The 22,074-nt window shown below is 37.7% G+C and overlaps 1 protein-coding gene across 1 annotated transcript in view; it reads right to left on the bottom strand.

Moving 5' to 3' along the window:
- Positions 1–503: 503 nt before the first annotated feature.
- Positions 504–22,074, bottom strand: part of syne1a (spectrin repeat containing, nuclear envelope 1a) — a 128,363-nt gene continuing 106,792 nt past the window's right edge. The window contains exons 125-146 of the mRNA XM_056259933.1: positions 21,844–22,038; positions 20,061–20,186; positions 18,581–18,736; positions 17,444–17,602; positions 17,035–17,201; positions 14,037–14,199; positions 13,456–13,643; positions 12,922–13,072; positions 11,282–11,464; positions 10,771–10,908; positions 10,332–10,523; positions 8,990–9,290; positions 8,799–8,867; positions 7,113–7,216; positions 6,889–7,015; positions 6,595–6,803; positions 5,085–5,285; positions 4,603–4,731; positions 3,142–3,354; positions 2,919–3,011; positions 2,326–2,384; positions 504–1,365 (exon numbers count right to left, since the gene is read on the bottom strand). Of these exons, the coding sequence (XP_056115908.1) occupies positions 1,104–1,365; positions 2,326–2,384; positions 2,919–3,011; positions 3,142–3,354; positions 4,603–4,731; positions 5,085–5,285; positions 6,595–6,803; positions 6,889–7,015; positions 7,113–7,216; positions 8,799–8,867; positions 8,990–9,290; positions 10,332–10,523; positions 10,771–10,908; positions 11,282–11,464; positions 12,922–13,072; positions 13,456–13,643; positions 14,037–14,199; positions 17,035–17,201; positions 17,444–17,602; positions 18,581–18,736; positions 20,061–20,186; positions 21,844–22,038 (3,585 nt within the window). The 3' untranslated portion in view covers positions 504–1,103. The remainder of the gene's footprint in view (positions 1,366–2,325; positions 2,385–2,918; positions 3,012–3,141; positions 3,355–4,602; positions 4,732–5,084; positions 5,286–6,594; positions 6,804–6,888; positions 7,016–7,112; positions 7,217–8,798; positions 8,868–8,989; positions 9,291–10,331; positions 10,524–10,770; positions 10,909–11,281; positions 11,465–12,921; positions 13,073–13,455; positions 13,644–14,036; positions 14,200–17,034; positions 17,202–17,443; positions 17,603–18,580; positions 18,737–20,060; positions 20,187–21,843; positions 22,039–22,074) is intronic.

Genomic DNA, 22,074 nt, shown 5'->3' with positions numbered 1-22,074 from the left:
TGTTAATGCATCATGATTTATTCTCGCAATCAGAGAGCTATTTCTCGATACGAATCATTGCTCTTTTTAATGTTAAGATTAACGTGATTTTAACTCGAATGGCTCAGTGATGACATTAGTAGCATCTTTTTTTGTGTACAAAGACGTTTACTTATTGGTTGGCTGATATCACAAAATCTTAAATCCTATTTTTGCTGTTTTGAAGTGCTGTAATTGGTTTTATAGCCATGTTAACATGACATGTAAATGCTAACGAGCTAAATTTCCTCAATGTGAAGGACACTGACTGTCTTATATTACGATGTAAACTACATTGTCACATTTTTCCGCAAATCTGTGAATGTGTTTGGTCATAGTCCAGTAGACTTGTACTTTGCATTTATCAGCTATTATATTTGATACTTGAATGTTATGATTGGTACAGTACAAGTTTTGATTTTGAAGGACCTACATGTGCAAATGTTAATTTGGCTCAACTAATTATAAAGAATAGTTGAAAAATATACTAAATGAAAAGATGTGTCTTTATTGTCAGCATTAGCAAACTGTACATAGATAAATAGGCATAGACATTGTAATCATAATGAATGTTTTTGTCATATTGTCATATCACACAAATTAACAGATGATGGTAATGACTGTTTTACATTTCTGGACAAAAAAAAAAAAAAAGTTGTGAACGTGCCATAAAATAAAAATACATTTAAATTCTCATGCAAAATCTTATTTAAATAATATTGAAAATAACTTTTTCTACAGTTTTAAATTATAAAAAAATAAAAATAAAACTTTCTTTAGCCTAAGCAAATCATTTTGGCCATTTACTTGGACGGTATAAGTGCAGTACCTTATGCTTATGTCAGTGCTATTTAATACATAATTATATATGATTTTTCCTCTGTTTCCTTGGGACAGAAGATGTTCACCAGTTTGGCTGTCCAACACTGGTCTACACGGCAAGGAGTTCAAGAGTACACAGTTTAGTGAAAAATTAAATTAGCAGCAGTAACTATACAGGAACAGGAACAATCCGCTTTGGCTAATACTAGTCCATTCTGTGTCCTGCAGTGTAATATGAAACATATGAAGGCATTAGTAAAGTCTCATACAGGTGGTGGGCCGTTGGTGTAGCGAAGCATGGGATGAAAAGAACGGGCGAAATTGTTGGCATGGGCACAGCTGTAATCCTGCTCAGTCATGGGTACCAGACAGGTCAGGCCCACTATGAGCAGCAGTAGGAGCTGCAGTGGCAGAGCCGCCCGGAGCACTCGCAGCAGAAAGGGCTGGCAGCGAGCCACAGCAGCGCCACCTTGTGCCCCGGAGGAACCAGAGTGAGATGAAGCGCAGCCAGAACCGCTGGGCAACCTACGAAACATCATACCAATAGATTATCATTTATAATGACAAGCACGGAAATGTCTCGGGTAACACAGAGCTTCTACTATTCAGTTTATCATGTGATTCGTTTTTAAAAAGTTAACCATCTTAAACCAAGCAAAACCATTTTTAGTGCCTTTCACTGTTTGCAAATAATCATAACTTGCTGAAAGATTGCACACATTAAATCTCAAGATTGTTTGTTCTCGGACAGATATCGCTTCCCATATTTGTGTTATAATCAAAGACACTACCATATTTTGTAATACTTCATAATATATTTCATTAAGAAGTCACAAAAAACATGATATAATGCTTAACAAATCAGTAATTCATGTACATTCAAATATTAAATATATATATGAATTGAGGTGTCATGGCATTGAATGTAAATTAAAAAAATATATACTTTTGTTAAGCATTACATACATGTTGTGTTTGCTAATGTTGTTAATGAAAGTTACTATTAGGTTTTACACAATATGGCCGCCTTTATGTATTTTTCTCTGATATAAGGCAGAGATGAGCGTGAGGGCATCATAAAAATAAAACTGCAAAAAACAATGAAAGCAAAAAAAAAAAAAAAAGTACATGGTTTGGAAAATGACTGATACATTTCAATATTTTCACATGGCATCAAGAATGGAGAAAGATGATGGACCCATGAGGATTTTGAACAGTTTCTTAACGGTTTTTGTGTTCAAAGTTCACAAAGTTACATCGTCAGACTCAATATTATGTTCTTGTGGAAAAACACATAAGATTACTAAGAATCCTTGACTTGGAACCAAAACAAATTAATTTCTTAGAACTGAACAGCCCATGTGAACTCCTACCGCAGAGGATCTGACCTCTGATCTGAATGGTTCTGATGGTTATGGATCTGGGATCTGGATCTAGAATGAGTTCCATCATCCCCCCTGCATTCTAAAGCCGAGAAACAGGTACCTGTGACGTGGAAGCCTGGCTGAGGATCCTGGTTCTGACACACTACATTTGCCTCGTAGCTGTTGTGCAATGAGCAAAAGGGAGGGAGGGAGGGAGGGGTAAAAGAAAGAAAGAATGTTTCAGTCCCAGCAAATAAAGACAAAGCTTGTGGTGACAAGCAGAGACATATAGCCAGGCCATCAGTATAATCACAAACCAGTAACAACAAAACAAAAGGCAGCAGCAAAATAGGTGGCAATGACAAAAAAAATATCTTGCAAGGTGCAAGAAACCTGGCTTTCCGCACAGACACCTTCAAACAAATCCACTAAAATTGACTGTGGCTTGATTTGATTCAAAGCACGTCTGAACGGTAAAGCCAGTGTTTCACAAGAAGTGAAGTACTTCTTGAGCCACAAATAAACATATTTCACAGGGGGATGAGGAAGTGAGCAAATATCCAAGGGGATTTTGTCAATGAGAAATATTTAAGTGGAACTAACGTAGTGAAAATTTCCCCCCGATATAAGCTCAACCGCCTCATTTTAGCAGGTCAGTGACCTTCACGGCATGCCCGAAATAAAATTTAAAAAAAGGGAGAGGAGATGCATTACCGATTGTCGTTTAGTAGAAACGCTGACATCTGAAACAGGACTGACCGATCCAGAAGTCTCTGCGTCATCCGTAACAGACCAGAGGGACGCATCCTGTGAGTTGGGTGAAGATCTGAGTTTTAGCTTTGAAATGGAGTCTGGTATTATGGACAATGTCCCTCAAACTGATGGAAAACCGGCCACTGAAGAGATGAACAAGTAATGAATGTGCATGTAGACTGACCTGTCTGTTCCCAGAAGTCTGGAGCTCTTTTTCTAGCAGCTCTAGGTCTGTGTGCACAGCCTTCAGGAGCAGTTGCAGACGGTTCCCGATGACGTGCACCCTCTCTTGGGCCTCCAGACACTCGCTGCCATGTGCCTGCACCAGCAGCTGCCCCGAGAGCTCCTGCAGACTGTCCACCTTCTGCTCAGTCTCCGTCAGCTCCCGCTGGATTTGCTGCAGACAAACGTGTATCAATGTAGTTTAGCTTGGCAAACATTTTGACTATGGATTAACTACAATTATTATAATGTAATGCCAAAAAACATTCTTTGACCTGTTAACTGGCACCCCCCTTTTTTTTGCATAGACATAAAAATCACTATCCAAACTTAAATGGTTGTAATTCAGGAATGCTTTGGAATATAGACCTATGGCTGGTCTTGTTTTAAAGAAGACATTTTCCAGATTATTGTAGAAGTCTAGAAATGATAAAAAATGAAACAGAAAAAAAGTTATATAAGTTTGAGTTTATGAAATGGTGTAATGTAAAAATATAATTATTAATATTTTATATAAAATATATATATTACAAAATATATTTTACTCTAAAACTGCAAGAAAATTAAAGACAAGAATCTGAACAAGTTGTATTCCAAATTTTAGGTTGATATCTAAAAAAATGAGCTTTCAGTAAGATTTTATTTGGGCGCAGTACCCAACTTTTTCACTAGGTGAACACCAGACTCCATTACTGCCCATATAAGGGCGCCTCCATTTTCATATATGTTTTGAGTGATTTGAACCATGTATTTCCATAATTTTCATACAATTTATGAAGTAGACATCCTATTCAGAAGTAGTATGGGTGGTTTGGCAGTATTTGATTTGAATTCAACCTCTAATAAATGCATAAAAAGACTACGTTATAGCGTTATAGCTCGCAGCCAATCAGAAATCGAGAATCCATACATTTTTCTTTATATTTAAAACATTTTCAGACCTTTTTTTCTCATAAAATGGAATTGGTGTTATCTTTTGAACTCATGGCATGAAAACAAACTGAGGTTTCTACCAATCTTTCATGATTTTTCGTGTTTATTGTTATTTCAAAATAAAGGCCTAAATACTCCTAATGAATATGAAATATTCTTGTTGCAAATTGATAAATTACTGCTCCTCTGTAATTTATTTTAGATAACAGCCACCAAATATGAAAACTAGAGATTTTAAGCTTTCAAATGATATATAGTTTGGCAATATTACTTTAGGTTTTTACTAAGATATTATTGTTTTAAACATGCAATGGCAAATGGGCAGGTTAAGAGGTTAAAGTACACTAGATGGCCATACTATTTTCAACATACAATCTCATGGGATGCTCTATTGTTAATCTGTATTTATTCTGCATTCAGTATTGGGTAAATAGGCAAATTTGTGTTCAGTTCATTTCCATCCATACCAAGAAGACCTGTTCAGAGGTACCTTTAGCACTCTGTAATGAGCTCGTATTGTATGGCGATCTAGCCCTGATGCAATTGGGATAATCTCATTCCTCCGGCGGTCAATGTTTTCCAGCCAGAGAAGAAGACCATGACTCAGCTCATGAAACTCCTGTAGAGAAGCAAAAAGTGTGAGAGACAGTATTTGCCCATTTGTGTTTTCCGATTATTATTACATAATTTCTTATTATCAATGTTAAAAAAAGTTGTGCTCCTTAATATTTTTGTGGAAACCATGATATGTTATTTTGCAGGATTTGATGAATAGAAAGTTCAAAAGAACAGCATTTATTAGAAAAAGAAATCTTTTGTAACATTATAGATGTCTTTACTGTCACTTTTGATCAATTTCATGCATCCTTGCTGAATGAAAGTATTACTTTCTTTCAAACAAATAATCTTACTGACCTCAAACTTTTGATGGGTAATGTAGCAGGTGCTGTGTGTGTGTGTGTGTGTGTGTACCTGGCACTGCATCAGAGCATCCTGGAGTGCTTTTCTCCAATCCTTAAGCGATTTTCCCAGTCGATCCCAGCGTGAGTTCATCTCCTTGAGTTTCGCTTTCAGTTCCTGGCTCTCCTCTGAGTCTGACTGGAGGAGTGCAACGCTATTTAAGTTGATGGACAGTACTTTGGACTTATGGGAATCCATGGCCTTCTGTAACTCCTGTTGAAACAAAATAAAGTGTTTGTGTTAGAATGTTGTGTGTTGGTTTTGGAGATTGCATTGTGATATGTATTTAAGTGCAAGTCTTATTTTGGTTAATCAGGACTTCAATTGTTTATCTCTGTTGTTAAATCGCTCTGAAATGAAGGTCCACTTACAATCTTTGGAGTGTATGCATGTTTTAGTTTGTGTGCAACTAAAAATAAACTGGTGAAATCAGGATACAACATACACTCTGTATGTGGGTCAACGGGATGCTGTGGATTTCCTCTTGTTTATTTCTGTTGCTGACATCCTGCCTGATTTGAAATGTCTGTGTGTGTGTGTGTGTACCCATGATATTTATTTAACAGTGAAGACATATGAGCAACCCACATATGGAGCTGTCAGTGACAAATATATGTTTACAGCTCGGGCATGACTAACTATTATATTTACAGTAATATGAAATAGTACATTTGTACTTTCACCAACAAAGAAGATAGAAATCATTCTTTTTCAATGAGATTGCAATGTGGGCCTGCCCTGTGACCAAATAAGCATATCAGAATGATTTCTGAAGGATCAAGTGACACTGAAGACCGGAGTAATGATGCTGAAAATTCAGCTTTGCCATCACAGGAATAAATAACATGTTGAAAAAAGTTTTTAAATTATAAATATTTCACAATATTCCTTTTTAGTGTATTTTTGAACAAATAAATGGAGCCTAGGTGAGCATAGGAGACTTCTTTCAAAAAAATTAAAATAATCTTACCCATCCCAAACGTTTAAACAGCACAGCAGTGTACAGAAACACCTTTCTACTGCAGAATGTTCATTCTGATTCCTTGCCAAATTAGAAGGCATCTTATTTATAGCGGCAACAGAGCTGGTAAGTCCTGATGCCAATTTGTATGGCATTCACCATGGGTCATCTTGGGATTTCTAATGGGCTTTTAGAACAGTGGTTCTCGAACCACATACCTTATTTTACTCTAAAATTGAAAACCCATTATCTATTCCAGAGGGAACCCATGGCAAATTAGCCTTTGATGAACGCTTAATAAGGTCATGTGATAATAATATTGTTGGCTTTTATGTTGAAATGTTTACCATCCAAATTCTTCTCTGGATTTTAAGACTCCAAACAGAATAGCGCTGTAAATCTTGTTTGCGATGATTTTCAAAAGCTATGGCCAATTGTGCAGCCCACCAATAGCATTAGGAAGGAGTACTTACTAAATCCCTGTGTGAACTGTTCAAATATGCACAAACACATATTCACAAGTACAAATATGTTCTTATAAACAAAATAGGCAACACAAACCTTGAGTTTTCTAATTCTTTGCTCAATAGTGTGTATATCTGCACTATCTTTCCCCCTCAGCTCTGCTAACTTGGCCTCGGCCTGGCCAAGCCACGCCTCCATGCTGTCCAGGTCAGAGGTCATCTGTTGCCATAGCACCAGGTCTTCTCTCTGCCTGTGATCTGATTCTGCAGACTGGGCCTGGATCAGCTCCCAGCGCTCAATGACACCTGAAATATGACAATCATAACAATACCATCACATTTAAACATAAATGTGTACTCCGCAACCTCAGCGTCTCTGTGCTGGACTAACCTGTGCTCTGTGTCTCAGTGTTATCAGGGTTGCTCAGGCCTGAGAGATTGTCCTCTTCCTCCTCCAGCTCGCCCTCAACCCTCTTGACCGCTTTCAGACTGCCACGGCAATCATCCATTAACCGCATCTGTGCAGAGCAAAGGAACAAATCAAACGTTCATTAACTTTGCCACATACTGTCATTAGACTAAACGGGCTGAGCAGTACATCGAATCTGTACTTACATAGCCCATGTAAGAGGTGTCGTGGCAACCCATAGTGCCATCTGTCTGTTGGAGACTGTAACGGCTGGTGTCCAGCATATTGTCTAATAATCGAACTGCTTCACCTGTAGGAGTTCATGTATTGATTAACGTGGGATGTCACATGACCATCTTAAAAAATAAGGATCATTCTGATCACATTGTGAATGTATTAGGAGTTTTGTAAGCTTTAAAACATGTTAAGTTTTATTCATGTTATTTGCTGAATATGGAATGTGAATATTATACAGAGAACTTGCTTGTTCTATATTTAAGATATCTTTAGTTATAACAGTGAAAAATTAAACAAAATATCAAAAATATCAATTTCATTGTTGACTGTTACATGCTGGAATGAACGAGCATATGTAAATCTGATCCATGCATGTGGTTCCATGCATGTACGGTGGCTGAGAGAGCTCAACGCACTGCAACTGAAGAAAACACATGCAAATAGAAAAAAACACCAGCAAATTAAGAAAACATCATGTTTGACAACACATTTGCTGCGAATACTCACAACGCAACCAAATACAGATACATGCTGAAAATAGCACAGATCACAATGTTTCAAGGGGACCCCAACAAGTGTGAACCTGGCTGGGACATGCTTAATGTTCAATGTCTACTTGTCAGAGGTGTTGTCGATAACCTGAAAGGTGAGTTTTTTTGTTTATTTTAGCATCCTGGTCGTATGTGCATTGTGAGTATTTGAAGCACATGAGTTGTCAAACTGATGAAGAAATTCTTAATTCTCATAATATGTTGGTGTTTTTTCTTTTGCATGTGTTTTCTTCAGTTGCAGTGAGTTGAGCTCTCTCGGCCACCGTAAACACAACCTAAGATCCGCTTTACAGAAGTGACATCACCTTATACATTTTTTTTGAAAGAAATAATTATTCAGCAAGGATGCATTAAATTGATCAAAAGTGACATTAAATACATTTATAATCTTACAAAAGCTTTCAATTTCAAATAAATGCTGTTCTTCTGAGTTTTCTATTCATCAAAGAATCCTGAAAATGTATAATAAGAAATGTTTATTTAGCACCAAATCAGCATAGAATGATTTCTGAAGGATCATGTGACACTGAAGACTGGACTAATGGCTGCTTTAAATTCAGCTTTGCCATACCAGGAATGAATTACATTTTTTAAATTCATTAGAAAGAGAAAACTACACATTACAAATAATAGCAAATAAATATTTTTTTTTTGTATGGACTTTTATTCAGATTCATTGCTTTTTCTTTTATTCTGCTCTCAATATATTAAATACAACAGAGGACACAGCCTTGCAATCTGGTCACTAGATTCTAGATTTAATGAACAATATCCTGTGAATTATTTCCACTGGACTACACTTCGAAACTCTTGGACTTTCTCTCATCAAATTCTCAACTCCCTCTTTTGGTTTATTTTCAAGGAGGTGCTTTAAAACTTTATTTTCTCCCTTTTCTTCAAATCGAATGGCTATTAGCATCCTTTGCTATGAGAAAGCTTTTAAAGTTGGGAAACGCAATAGACCAGATCTCTCAGAATGTTGGACATGCACTTTAAAAAAAAAAAAAAAATCATGTAATTCATGCATGATATTTAAAGGGACTCTTCAGCATGCAGTGTAGTTTAATTTAGTATTAATTTAGCATGCCACAACATATTGCCTACCAGAGGAGGACCTCAATGTGTTTTCTGTTAATTTTATATAAGCCTCAGGGCTCTCAGGAATCACTACATCTGTGGAAAAAAAAGATACACAACAAGACATACCAACAGTTTATAGAGAAGACCAGTTCAGGGTGTTGGACACTCAGTTGGCGCATTATCTCATGAACATCCTTCAAGTCAAGCACACTCACTTGTAAGTGCTGCAGTGGCCATAGACAGTAACTCCTCATCCTCATCTTTTTGTCTACCCCGCTCTGTAGACATGGTATGGCCCATGGGCTCCAGGTCATAGTCATGGTCCCATTCCAGAGGGATGGAGTCTACGCTGGCAGGGGTGTCCCGGCCAGAGCCGTTTGTGCAAGCAGGAGCAGTGGCAACTGAAGGTGGTCTGCTAGGTGTCTGAGACATGGCATCATCCTCACCCCACTGAAGGTCTGAGAGGTCACCTGACTCCAATTCACGATCTGAGCCTTCACACTCATCATCGGTTAGCTGTGAACAAGAGGTAGCACGAAAGTGAGAACCACCTACTCTGGCAAAAACAAAATTCACTGTATGAATTAAATATACATTGATCCTTATTAAAAATACAAAAGTTATTCAGGCAAGAGCAGTGAGTGATTTTCTCTTAGTCGTTTGATTAACATTAATGACAGCAGCAGGTTTATTAGGCTGCTGTCACTTTTAGACCGAATGCATGGATCTAATACAATGACACTCATCTGGTTTTCACCCCAACTGTTTATGTTCACTTAACACATAGCCATCTGTGTTTATATGAATACTCCCCACGATAGGCGTTTTGACATAATTGTGTGTCTATTTGTCCATTTAAATGCAATAAGCCACAAAAGAGAACTGAATTTGGGATCAGATGCGGTCTAAGTGGCTGTTTACACCTGGCCACTTCATGCGTTTTCTGTGATCGGATAGCTATCCGATCGTGAAAAGACCAGGTGTAAATGCCCTCCGAAACGCATTCGAGACGGATTTGAATCCGATCGCTCAAACCACATCAGGAGGAGGACTGGGTCGCATTCCAGACGAAACTGGACAAGTGTAAATGCATCTGGTTGTTGAAACTACATATGTAAATTTTACTCCTCCCAAAAATGCTAAAAAATAAACATGTGAGAGCGTGTTATAGGCTATATGTAATGTTATAGCCAGATATGACGGCGCTACTGCAACACGCATCACCGCAGATGAGCAGCTGAGCATCTATTCATCAAGCCAACGAGCAAACTATCGCAAATCAAAGTGAAAGTAAGTCGCAGACGCTTAACACACAATCATCATCAAGAACAGCATTGAGTTCTTTATTAACGGCTTATTGTACTCAACTCTTTTTAACATCATGCACATCCTGCTCTTTATTTTCTCATTAATGCATGTTTCTTTCTAAAGTGTGCCACACATTCTGCATTAAAAACAATATAGCAAAATGTGTAACGTTAGACTCTTTATATCGTCACAACTATATATCGTCATACCGCCCAGCCCCTATGTTGTATTCATGTGAATATGTCTCACCGGCAGGCGTGTGAGTTTCCTGTAGTAGCGCTCCACCCGACCAAACACCTCCCTACAGTATCTCTGCAGCTCATCCAGCTCTTCCTCTATGACAGCAGCATCCAGAGGCTCACTCTTCTCCATCAGCACCTCCCCCTGCCCAAACACACTCTCCATCTTTCCCATGTTCAGACTGATCTCCTGCTGGAATGCCTTTGGCACACAAGTGATCACAAATGAATTTTAAATTCATTTTAAATTAAGTAAATGTTCTACAGAAGTAGAGAAGAGTTTTCCAGGTCTAAAATCATGCAGGTTAGTGAATTGTCAATGTATAAAAACATGGAGAAAAACTTTTTTTGGCTATAATATTAGGAATGAATATTTTATATGTAATTCATATTTTAAATGCTAATCATTCACACGCACACACACACACACACACACACACAGCCTTCACCTTTAGTTGCCTGATCTTGGCCTGAACGTCACACTCTGAGAAATGCTCGATGTTGGTGAGCTGCAAGTCCATCTCGGTCAGCCATACCAGAATACCATCTCGGGCTGTCTCAAACTCCTCTCGCTGACCAATGAAATGCTGCAGGACAGAAGAGGGACAAGTCAATGAATCACACAGCTCCTCTGTGTAGTTTAGGTTCTGCATCAATAGTGATTTTTTACAGAGGTTCTGAATATAATTAAAAGTATCAACAAGGTAATATTTGTTAATGTTTTTGGAAGAAGTCTAAAAAAACGGTAAAAACAGTAATATTATAAAAAAGATTATAACTGTTTTCTATTTCAATACATTTTAAAATGTAATTTATTCATGTAATGCAAAGCTGAATTTTTAGCATCATTACTCCAGTCTTCAGTGTCACATGATCCTTCACATGAAATCATTCTTTCTGAATAAACCGTATTGACCCCAAACTTTTAAACAGTATAACGTAAAATTGATAATACATCACCTTAAGCCTGCGCAAGATGGCTGCTACTCTCCTCTGCAGTATATCCCAGCGTCGGTTCCCATCATGCACCATTTGTCGTAGTTGGCAGGACGAGTCTGTGCGGTTTTCACGTGCCAGCCTTCGATACTGTTTATTGATCAGCTCTAGCTGGGTCAGACACTCCTGCACCTGTCTCTGAAACGCCTGTGATATAATAGCAATGTATGTAAGACCAGCTGGAAGTATCTCACCATTGCAAATAACACCATTACATACGGTGGAAACAAAGTCTGAGATTCACAAATAAACTGGTAAAACTCACTTGCTACTCCTTGTTTTAGTTTGAGTTATGTGAAGCATTTTTAAAAGATATCATTGTTTTAGCACGGTTAGCAAGGTTTATTCATTTGTTTCAGTCAACAATGACAACTTTCAAATTGTAAAAGACTAAAAGGTCAAATTGGACTGGATAGTAGTCATTGGATGATAGCAGTGAGACGCGTGCAGGGGTGACCCCACTGACCCAGTCTCTAGAAAGTGAACGAGCAAATAATGGAGTCATCATAGTAAAGGCTGGTGACAGATACTTGATATCTTTTTTTCTTTCCCAACAGGATTCTTATCAATATTTGTCTCCATTCAGGCCCCTTTCTATGGAGCCCCTAAAGGGACATAGTAGTGGGAAAAAATATGAGACGGGAGGGAAAATAAAAAGTCAATGCTTTTGCGTTCTCTCGCAAATGTTCTGCGGTCCACCGAGAAACTTTACGTTCGCTCGCAAAACATCTGTTGCAAAATATTTGCGAGCAAAAGCAAAAGCATTGACAAATAATTTTTCCTCCCATCTCATATTTTTTTCCTTCATGTCCCTTTAGGGGCTCTGTAACTTTCTCAGTTGTCCTCTAGACCAGTCCTCGCGCCTTCCTGCTCTACACATTTTGTATGTCTCTCTTATCTGACACACTCAGTTGAGGAGTGGGTTCTGTTTGACCGTATGTGCACTACGAAGTGGACTTAAAAGGGTATTTAGTCATCTTAAGAGAGATTCCAATCCGAAGCAGATGTGTTTGTATGTGGCTGTTCACAGGTGTAAAGTGCGTGAGACGCGACAGTTACAAGTCAACTATCATGATTACGGGTTAAATAAGATAAAAAGACATATCACCAAATTACTTTTATTTTCATATTAAACATCGCAACATTCATTTATCATTAAGTTTAGGGCTTTTGTATTAGACATTAGATTAAGTGAAATTTATCATTAATATTTATATGTATTATTATAAACATGTAAATTAAATGAAAGTATGGTAATTTATATGATATTTATTTACAGAAGTATATTATTGGCATCATACTATAATATGTTCGACTTGAGATTCGTCTGTGTTTAACATTGCAGGATGTTTTGCGAATGAACGCATTTTGTCAAGCAAAGTGAACTTCAACAGATATCACATGCTCAGGGAGTAGGGAACAGTGAACACGTCGTAGGGACCCTGTCAATCAGGACGCACCCGATGATGATCTGAATCAGGTGTGTTAGATAAGAGCGCTATACAAACTGTGCAGAGTGGAGAGGCGTGAGGACTGGAATTGGGAACCCCTGTTCGCACTCAGTACCTCAACCCCAGTGACTCTCACTGTGGATTTCATAATACCTCAAACTTCTTGAGCTCCTCTTTAGCGACGGTGTACAGCACTCCAGAGGAGTTGGGCAGAGCTGCTGTCCTCTCTGACACTTTCAGCCATTCTTCAAAACGGGAGTAATCATCCAGAAACTTCTGCCACAACCTCCATGTCTCCTCAATCCTGCAGAAACACATACAGTGGGGTTCAAACGTCTACACAGTCCACACTAAAAATTTACCTGGAAATATAACTGTACAATATCATCCATTTAAAAAAGACAGCTGTTAAACATTTCATCATGTACTAAAGTCAACTCTGAATTAACCTGCATACAATGAGCCAGTAGGCATGGCATGCTCTCACACCTGTTCCTCTGGTGGCCTGGTTTAACTATCCTAAACAGCTCACTTTCAATGTTCTTACCTTTACAGAATTATTTTTGATTGTACTGTGGTTCACTTTCATCACTAGTGGTCAAACATTTGGGTCTCCTATGCTGCAAGGCTGCATTTATGTGCTCAGAAACACAGTAAAAACCTACTATACAGTACAAACACACTCACTTGAGCCTCCTCTCCATGGCAACAGCACAGATGTTTCTCCAGCGGCGGTCCAGGCCGCGTGTGGCCTGCTGGATGGATTCGCAATCAGTCTCTGTGGCACAGGCGTCACAGTCGTGCAGCAGCACCTCACACAGGTTCAGCACTGACGCCACACCGGTGCTGTGCTTCTCGATGTCACGCTGCAGATCCTGCAGAGATCGAAGATTTGTACTGAGCTTCTCAAGACATCTGACATCACGATCATTTAGGCAGTTTCTGTTTCATTTCAGTTTATTAGGCAGAGGAGCTTGCAGTCATCCATTTCGCCATAAATTATGTTGTTGCATCATCAGGTCCAAAAACATTAAGAAACCTCGCCTTTTTACAATCATATGATAATTTGTCTCTAATGCAGGAAGAGGATGATGTGTGCTGGTTGTTGCTGGGTAAAGTAAGGATACATGATAATGCTAAAACAGTAACTGGGTCAGGTGAAGTCAAGTTCTTTTTGTCTAAATAATTTTAACAGGTCTTTAAAATATAGTAAGAAATGTTTGTGTGTCTTTGTCTGTGAATGAATGTAATTTCTGTGTGTGTGTTACCTGTTGCTGGTTGAGTTTTCTTTGGATCTCGTGTGAGTCACAGGTCTCATAGACGATGGGACGTGAAAGTTCAGTCTCGACTTGAGCCAGCCAGGAGCGCAGACTGCTCATGTTCTTATCCAGCTGCTGCACGGCCACCAGTGTCTCCTTCAACTTCTTTACCCTAAAGACCCCCAGAGACAGATTGTATTAACATCAGATTCTGATTCAGCATAATCACAAATACAGAAAACATGAAAAAAGTACAATATGACAAGCCAAATGAATGAGGACTGTGCAGTGGAAACATATTTAATGTTTAGTCAAGGTAACTTGAGTTGAGATCGTCTCTCTGTCCTGAAAAAAAAGATGTACACTCAATAATTAATTTTCATGAATGTTTTTCTGAATAGTCATATTTTGATTCGAAATACTTTTATCGTATTGTCTTTCCATAAAACAGCATGTTAAGTTTAACAGACAAAAATACAGTTTAACGTCAATATAAATTTAAATAAAAATAAAATATTATGATTATTTAATAATATTAATAATGCATATTTAGTATTATAGTAGTTTGATAATTTTCTATTTATTTTTGTCAAATTTAATCTGAGTAAAAAAAGTTTATATCGTAATGACCATGAAAACAATATTGTTAATTTCTACTTTTATCACAGCACAATAAGCTGAAAAAAATGCTTATACAATGATACTGCTTACAACAGCATTTCTCTAGCATCTTTTAAACGTTTTCAATGTAAATATAAACATATAGTTTACATATTCTTAAATACAACATTTGCATTACATTGTATAATTTTAATAAAAAGGATTTATGAAGTTACTTTGTCACTTGTTAACTGATGTGAGGTCAAGCTGTATTGCAAATATAACAACATAAGCAGAGACAGTACGCAATCCAATGGTGCCAGAGTTTCCTATAGTTCCTGAATCACATGCTCAATGCAGTGCTACTGTCACACTCACGCATACCAGCATAGCATGTTTCAGCAGTGCCACCATTCCAGATTTATATCTCAGAAAAATGTCTTATCTCAGGTTAGATATAGAGCAAAGAGCACTGATGCAGGGTGGACATGTTTCAACTTCAGCTAGCTTTTGGTGTATGCTGTAGCAGTTAGCAAAAACATCGACAGAGTCTGACCTGGTGAGATAAAGCCCTTATGTAACCCTGGCATTTGAACGGTTCAGTGTGACAGTGCTTTAAGCTACATTCCTGAAGCACAAAAGTTAAAATCTGAAATGAATCTGACACACTGAAATGAAATCCACCACAACAACAAAGGAAGGTCAACCAATGCAGCATGGTAAAGCGTTTTCTTCAACAAAGTGTCTGATCAATGATGTACATTTTAACAGTCACATATGTGGAGATTAAGTTAAACATCTCAAATACATATTTCACCCACATAAACTAATAAACCTCTTTTAGACACTCCGCAATTAGACATGTCAAAGTATGACACAAAATATCAAATACAATACACTGCAACTTCCAGTACTGCATTAACATATCTCAAACATCAGCAGAATATGTAATATGTAAATGATAAGTGAATTATATCTTTTCCTGCCTGTTAATGTCGCAGTCACACTCTGGCAGATCAGAGTCCTGTTCAGGGCATCCTGCCATGTCATCAGTGCCCATTTCCAGCACCATTGGGCATAATCTTTCCAATCAAGTGTCCCAGAAGAAAGAAAAACTTCCCTGTCAAAAGTCACCTTCTCTTTCGTCTGAATAACAGTGTCCAGGCTTTCTCTACTGCCCTGGTTAGTGTGTGGGGTATCTGACCATGTGTGTGTGTGTGTGTGTGAACTGCTCTCAAGTGCAGGCATGAGCAGCTGGGAGTGACAAATACTGCTGTGGCTAAAATAAGAAGCCAGTCATTAGCATGTGCTGATCAGAGGACTGGAATGTGTATGTCTCATTATATATATATAAACAAAAACTAAAAAAGTTTGATTCATTAAAAAAAGAATTTTAAGAGAAAAACAAAGATAGCAACCATTTTTAGCTTCTAAATTAAATGTAATTTAATTAACTTAAAAAAGCATTTGTTTTGCATTTTTTTTAATGGTCTATTATTGTTGATGTTGAGGAAAAAAAAAAGGAAATTGAAAAAAAAAGAACATTGGAACATTGGAAATGTGTACCTACTTAACCATATGTTGGGGATATATTTGTACTTAGAAGTGAGCTAAATCTGACCAAAAAAACCTTTTGGTGACATCCTCCTTTGTATAAATGGTAAAAATGCATTAAAAATTTCTGTTAGGGTTAGAGTGTTGGTTAAGATTAAGTTACTAGCTGTGTAACTACTGTATAAAAAAAACAATAGAAGTCTGTGGAATGTCCCTGTTCAGATAGCCAAGTAAAAGTGTGTCAGTGTGTGTGTGTGTGTGTGTGTGTGTGTATAAGAAAGATTTGAAATATGTTTGCTTCTGAACAATGTGGATACTTTTGCTTGAGCAAAAAACTCTGCACTTAGCTCTTTAATTCAATCCAAATGAAAGCATGTCATTCTACTACTACTACTCTATAAACTTTAGGGAAAACTCAAGACAGCAACCGTCGCACAGAGCTAATGCACATGAGTGAGAGTGAGAGAGAGAGAGAGAGAGAGAGAGAGAGAGAGAGAGAGAGAGGGGATGACACCCTCTCACATATGGGTCACAGTGAAATCAACACCACACATGTGAGAAGCTTTCAGAATTGACTGCAGGAAACTTGACTGCCCCAGTCATATCCAGAGACACCATGGTGTCATGTTTAAGGTGCTGGTGCAAAATACTTCCTTTCCACCCATGGGCCAAATGAACTGACTGACCCATCTGGAAATATATTTTTGTATTTATGAATTAAAACATTCTGTGCTTGTTCTGGCAAAGATCAACTCTCACAAGCATAAAAGACACAAATGGCAAAACAATTGTAAATGTAAATGTACAACAAATATAAAAACCATTGTCCTGCAGTTTCATTTTAGAGACTCACCTAGCTGCTATAAGGTCAAGCAGATGCTGCCAGCGCTCATTGACTTTGCTGAGTTTGTACTGGATTTCTGCAGCTTTGCTTTCATGGCTGGCCTGAGCCAGTCTCTCCCCCATCTGTTCCAGCTGATGCTTGCTCTCCGTGGTCACTGAGATCTCTTCCTGATAGTCCTGATAACAAAGAGATTGCACATTTGTTAAGTTGAAAATTCATGATTATACATTGGTTTTCACATATTCAGTGAAATAAGTTTGACATCCTTTAGTTTAAATAAACTAGAATCTATACTTAGCAATCAAACATTTCGTTTTTTACCCGCAGGATGTTTTATAATTTAATTTGGATAATTATTGACCAATTTCTTAGTGATTTCATAAGAAATAAATGTGTTGTGAATATATGTTAATATCACCTTCCTGAGCTTTTCAATCATCTCCTCAATGCTGATGTCGCCATTCTGTGAGACCTTGCTCTCCATGTGGGTGAGCCACTCACACAACTCTTTGTTCTTCTCATTAAACACAGCCCACTCGTTCAGCCTCTCGCTCACCTGCTGCCTGCGCAGGGACAGCTGCGGGGATGACAGACAATGATCGATTAATATCAAGTGTTCAGTGAGCCCAGAGTAAGATTAAAGAATGACATAAAGGGCAATGAGAGGAGGTGCAAAAAGGTTGGTGAGCAGAATAAGGACAGGAAGATGTCAGATGGACAGGTAGTATTTCAATCTCTGAAGTGTCATGCACCAAACTTCCTTCCCAAGGTCCTTCCTTACCAAGAGGCATCAGGGTGAAGTGGCACGAAATCATTGCAATCGTTTATACTACTCTGCTCTAAGCAAACAAAGAGCCATCAAGATCTTTGATTCAACAATATAATTTCACAGGCAAACGCAAAAAAGAAAATCCTGCCATCTCAATTTTTTTCTAATCACTATTTTTTTTTTCATTTAAGGGCTCTCTGGAAAGCAAACAAGCCTTCTCCAAACACAAAAACAAGCACTTCTGGGAATTTTAGATGATTATTGGGTAAACACTAAACATAAGCATATGAAAGTGTAGTTTTGTCTTGTTTTCATGTAAACAATATCTAAACATCCTTAGAGCAAGATATATTTACTTAAGGAGAAGAATTGCATTACATATTAAGACTTCTTTATTATATATCTTGAGTTTATTTATTGTTTTTTTTCTTGTTATAAGAATAAACCTTACTAAATTTGGTTAGATTTATGGTCAGAACAACAATTTGCCAATGATTAAGAAAATTATTGGATTTTTTTTTTATAAGAGCTATACTATCTTATGAGAAAATCAACCTATTGAATTTACCCAATATTGTAATCAATTTGCAAATCAGTTCATCCCTTTACATAGCCATTATCTAAAGTTATTAAAACTTTATGAAAACTTAGCGTTTCAGTGTCTGAGTTTGTTCTCTGTGCTGTAGTCTTGTGAAATGCCTGTGCTCATGGCAGGCAGCTGTGCATAGACCGTGTTATGGTGTAAAACAAATGTGAAGGGACAGACTGTTTGGCTGATGTGTGTACCTGGTGACAGGTCTCCTCCCACTGTCTCTGGAGTAATATCAGTCTCTCGTGTAGGACTGTGAGGTCATCAGAACTGAGGCCGCTGGAGAGAGACTCCCTCAGAATACACAGCCCGGCTACATCATCAACCCAGCCTTCAATACTGCCCTCCAATTCCTATCACACACACATACAGTACACAGTCATGAACACTTCATAAACAAAACAAAAACAAAATGAAGATAAAATAAAAAGATTTACAGTTCAAACTGCAACTGGTGAAAATAAAGTCTGGTCACACTTAAGTTTAGGGCCCAATTATCACTATTAACTAATTATTAACTAGGACCTTTGCTTCAATAAACACCTAATTACTGCTTATTAATAGTTAAAAAAGGTCATTGTTAAGTTTAGGTATTGGGTAGGATTAAGGGATGTAGAATATGGTCATGCAGAATAAGGCATTAATATGTGCTTTAGAAGTACTAATAAACAGCCAATATCCTAGTAATATGCATGCTAATAAGCAACTAGTTAATAGTGAGAATTGGACCCTAAACTAAAGTGTTCCCTAAAAAAATTAGGATTTAAATAAATAAACTAAATTAATACAATTTAAATTACAGTTCAAATTGTAACTGCTGAAAATAAAGTTTTAGGACTTAAAAAAAGTATTTAAACAAACAAAATGTAAGATGCAAAATAAAATAAATCAAATGTTTGAATGTCTTTAAATTACAGATAAAACTGTATCTGCTGGTTTCATTGATCTAAAACAGAGGAATATTGTCTGCACATATTCTTCCCCTCACACACACAAACCAGATGACATTAATTGCATTTTTGTTAATATTAATATCTCGGCGAGCATTCACAGTGTGTTGCACTGTATAATCCTAATACAGATATGGTATGTGACTCACAAATAACAACAGTCAACAAGACATTAAGCACATAAACACATAATCTGTGTCAAGACATAGTTAGAATAGAAAAAGCTGGCGACACTTTTGTTTTGTTGCTGCATAAGCACGTCCTACTAAACATCAGCGTCTCTGCTAACATGAAGGGTTGTAGCATGATTAGCATGCACCTCAACTTCTTTCCTTCAGGCAAAGTCAAAGAAACTCTTGCTGATAGTCTAGCTCAGAGAGATCAGAGGTTGATGTCACTTTCACAGAGTTTCTGCTACACTACACACACCTCTCGAATCAACCCTTCTTTGCAGATAAAATATGAATCAAAGTGTCAGGGCATTACACACATTCTACATGAAGTAAGCAAGGGTATTATTAATGACTGCTGCTGGTTGACAGCAGCAGACTGCACAAACAAATATGTAGAATAATTATCTAGACCAGAGATGCTGTTGTGTTATCACGTCAAATCTGGTAAGGAAATGCTTTAACACAAATGATAAGAAAGATACTTAGATGTTGCTGAAGCAACACGTTTCTAGAAGCTCATAGGACACAAGATGAATCAGATTTCATTTGTGCACCTTGCAGCGAATCTGTTCTGTGTGCAGCTCCTCGTGGTGGTCGGGTAAAGGCACAGAGAGCTTTAGCTTGAAGTCCCTCAACTTCTCATGCGATGCAGCAATTCCTTTCTCACACTGATCCCAGTCCTGCACACATAGCCAGAAAGAAAAAAATATTGTGAAATCATGAGAGAGAGTGAGCATGGTTATTTTCAAGGATTCCACGTCCTTTTATGCCACTCTGCAGTTGCTGCAGTACACAGTCTGGCAAGGTATGCCATTATGCATTTAAGAAACATCAAGCTTTGCAGTTTTTTGTGCACTGATGATAATGCTTATTACAACACTCGAGGAAAAGTCGGATATAGACATACAGTGGTCATGACATTGGTAATCAGGAGGACTGTAATAGAGAAAGTCATATGTAACCAAATCCAGCCAGGTCTTTATTTAAACGTGGCCAGAGCAAAGGGTCATTGTCCCGAGACAGAGAAAGATTATCATGCAGAGATAAAAGCAGTGAGGTACCTTCTAATCATGTCATCTGAGAAAACAGATGGATGTGGAAGAGAAAGGAAGAGAAAGAGGCAGAGCCCGAAGGGAAGAGGAGCCATTTTCCTTTGCAATCCAAATTTGTTGTTTGTCCCCAAGTGTGCTGCGTCAAAATGGAGCGGATGTCTCCCTGTCCCTGCTGCCCTGTGTTGGCAGTGCAGCACCGCTCGGACTCCCCCCCACAGTACTGAAGATATTTCTCTCGCCTTCAGCTCTCTCGCTGCCTCTTCCTCCCGTTCTCCCTCTTTCATCCTCCTCACACGCACACACTAAACATGATGTGCACACTCGCTCACTCTCCCTCTTATTATGCTACAGTAGCTTGCCTCTATTTGCTCTGTAAGGTCAGATGCAAAGTCCTTCAATGTGTCTCTTTTCTTTTAGGAAAAGCACTATGAACAAGAGATCCATTTATAGGTTTGCAGAATCTTCGCTCCGTATATATTTGTTTTTTGTTTTGCATTATTTAACACTGCAGCTATATTTTCATATTTCTGATATTTGTAGCTCAAAATAGCTTGTAGCCCTGATTTCACAGAACACAGAAACAATCTGAACTTGAAAGTTTAACTATAGACGCAGCCCTTAAAAATCGGTGACATATGATGTACTATACAAATCCTACAATTTTTACAAATCACATAACACTGCAACAAGAACTTCTCCCACAATGCAACAGCATGTCATATTTATACAGTGGGGTCCAAAAGTCTGAAATCACATTGAAAAACCTGACAATAAAAGCCTAAAAATACATTTTTAGATTTGTAAAATTAATACATTTAAAATAAATCATTTTAAAGTAAACATATTTAAAATAAATAATTAAAAAATAAAGAAACATTTTACAAAATTCTATACTATTTCTAGGTGACTAATCATAAGCAAATTATAAAGCACTTTTTTTCTGAAATTAATTTAAATTTTTAAATTCACAACAATCACATTGTTGTGCTGATAATAAATTAGTAACCTATTAATAATGCAAAACAAATATATTAGAAAAATGCCATTTTTACCAGTGGTCTCAGACTTTGGCCACTAATCATACATGTGCTTATATCAATCAACTCACAGTAAAACACATCCAGCAAGCTGTCTAAAGAAATGCAAATAACCAAACACTCTACTCAACTTATTCAACTTTATACTTTTTCAATTATATAAACAACTAAATCAAGCAAATAAGCAACAAGTCAGTGCAAGTTAGTGCACCCGAATATGTTATTATTAACATTTACTCTTAACTCACCCTTAACAAAGAAAGCAGTTCTTTCTTCCTTTCATCGAGGCGGATGTTAATGGTCCTCCAGTGCTCCTCCACATCAGTGAGCTCAGTGTGAAGCGAGGCCTCTGCTCTGGCATCAGCCCACAGGAGGAGTTGCTTTCCAGCCTCCACCGTGAGGTTGTAGCTGCCCTGTTGCCTCTGGAGCACACGCTCCTTCAGCTAGAGGGAGAAAAGTGAACATCCATATTGCTTGAG

This window comes from Rhinichthys klamathensis, unplaced genomic scaffold (assembly GCF_029890125.1).
Source record: "Rhinichthys klamathensis goyatoka isolate OS25496 unplaced genomic scaffold, OSU_Roscu_1.1 h1tg000170l_1, whole genome shotgun sequence".
Lineage (NCBI taxonomy): Eukaryota > Metazoa > Chordata > Actinopteri > Cypriniformes > Leuciscidae > Rhinichthys > Rhinichthys klamathensis.
Note: the sequence above shows the minus strand (reverse complement) of the source record. Positions and strands in the feature narration are given on the sequence as shown.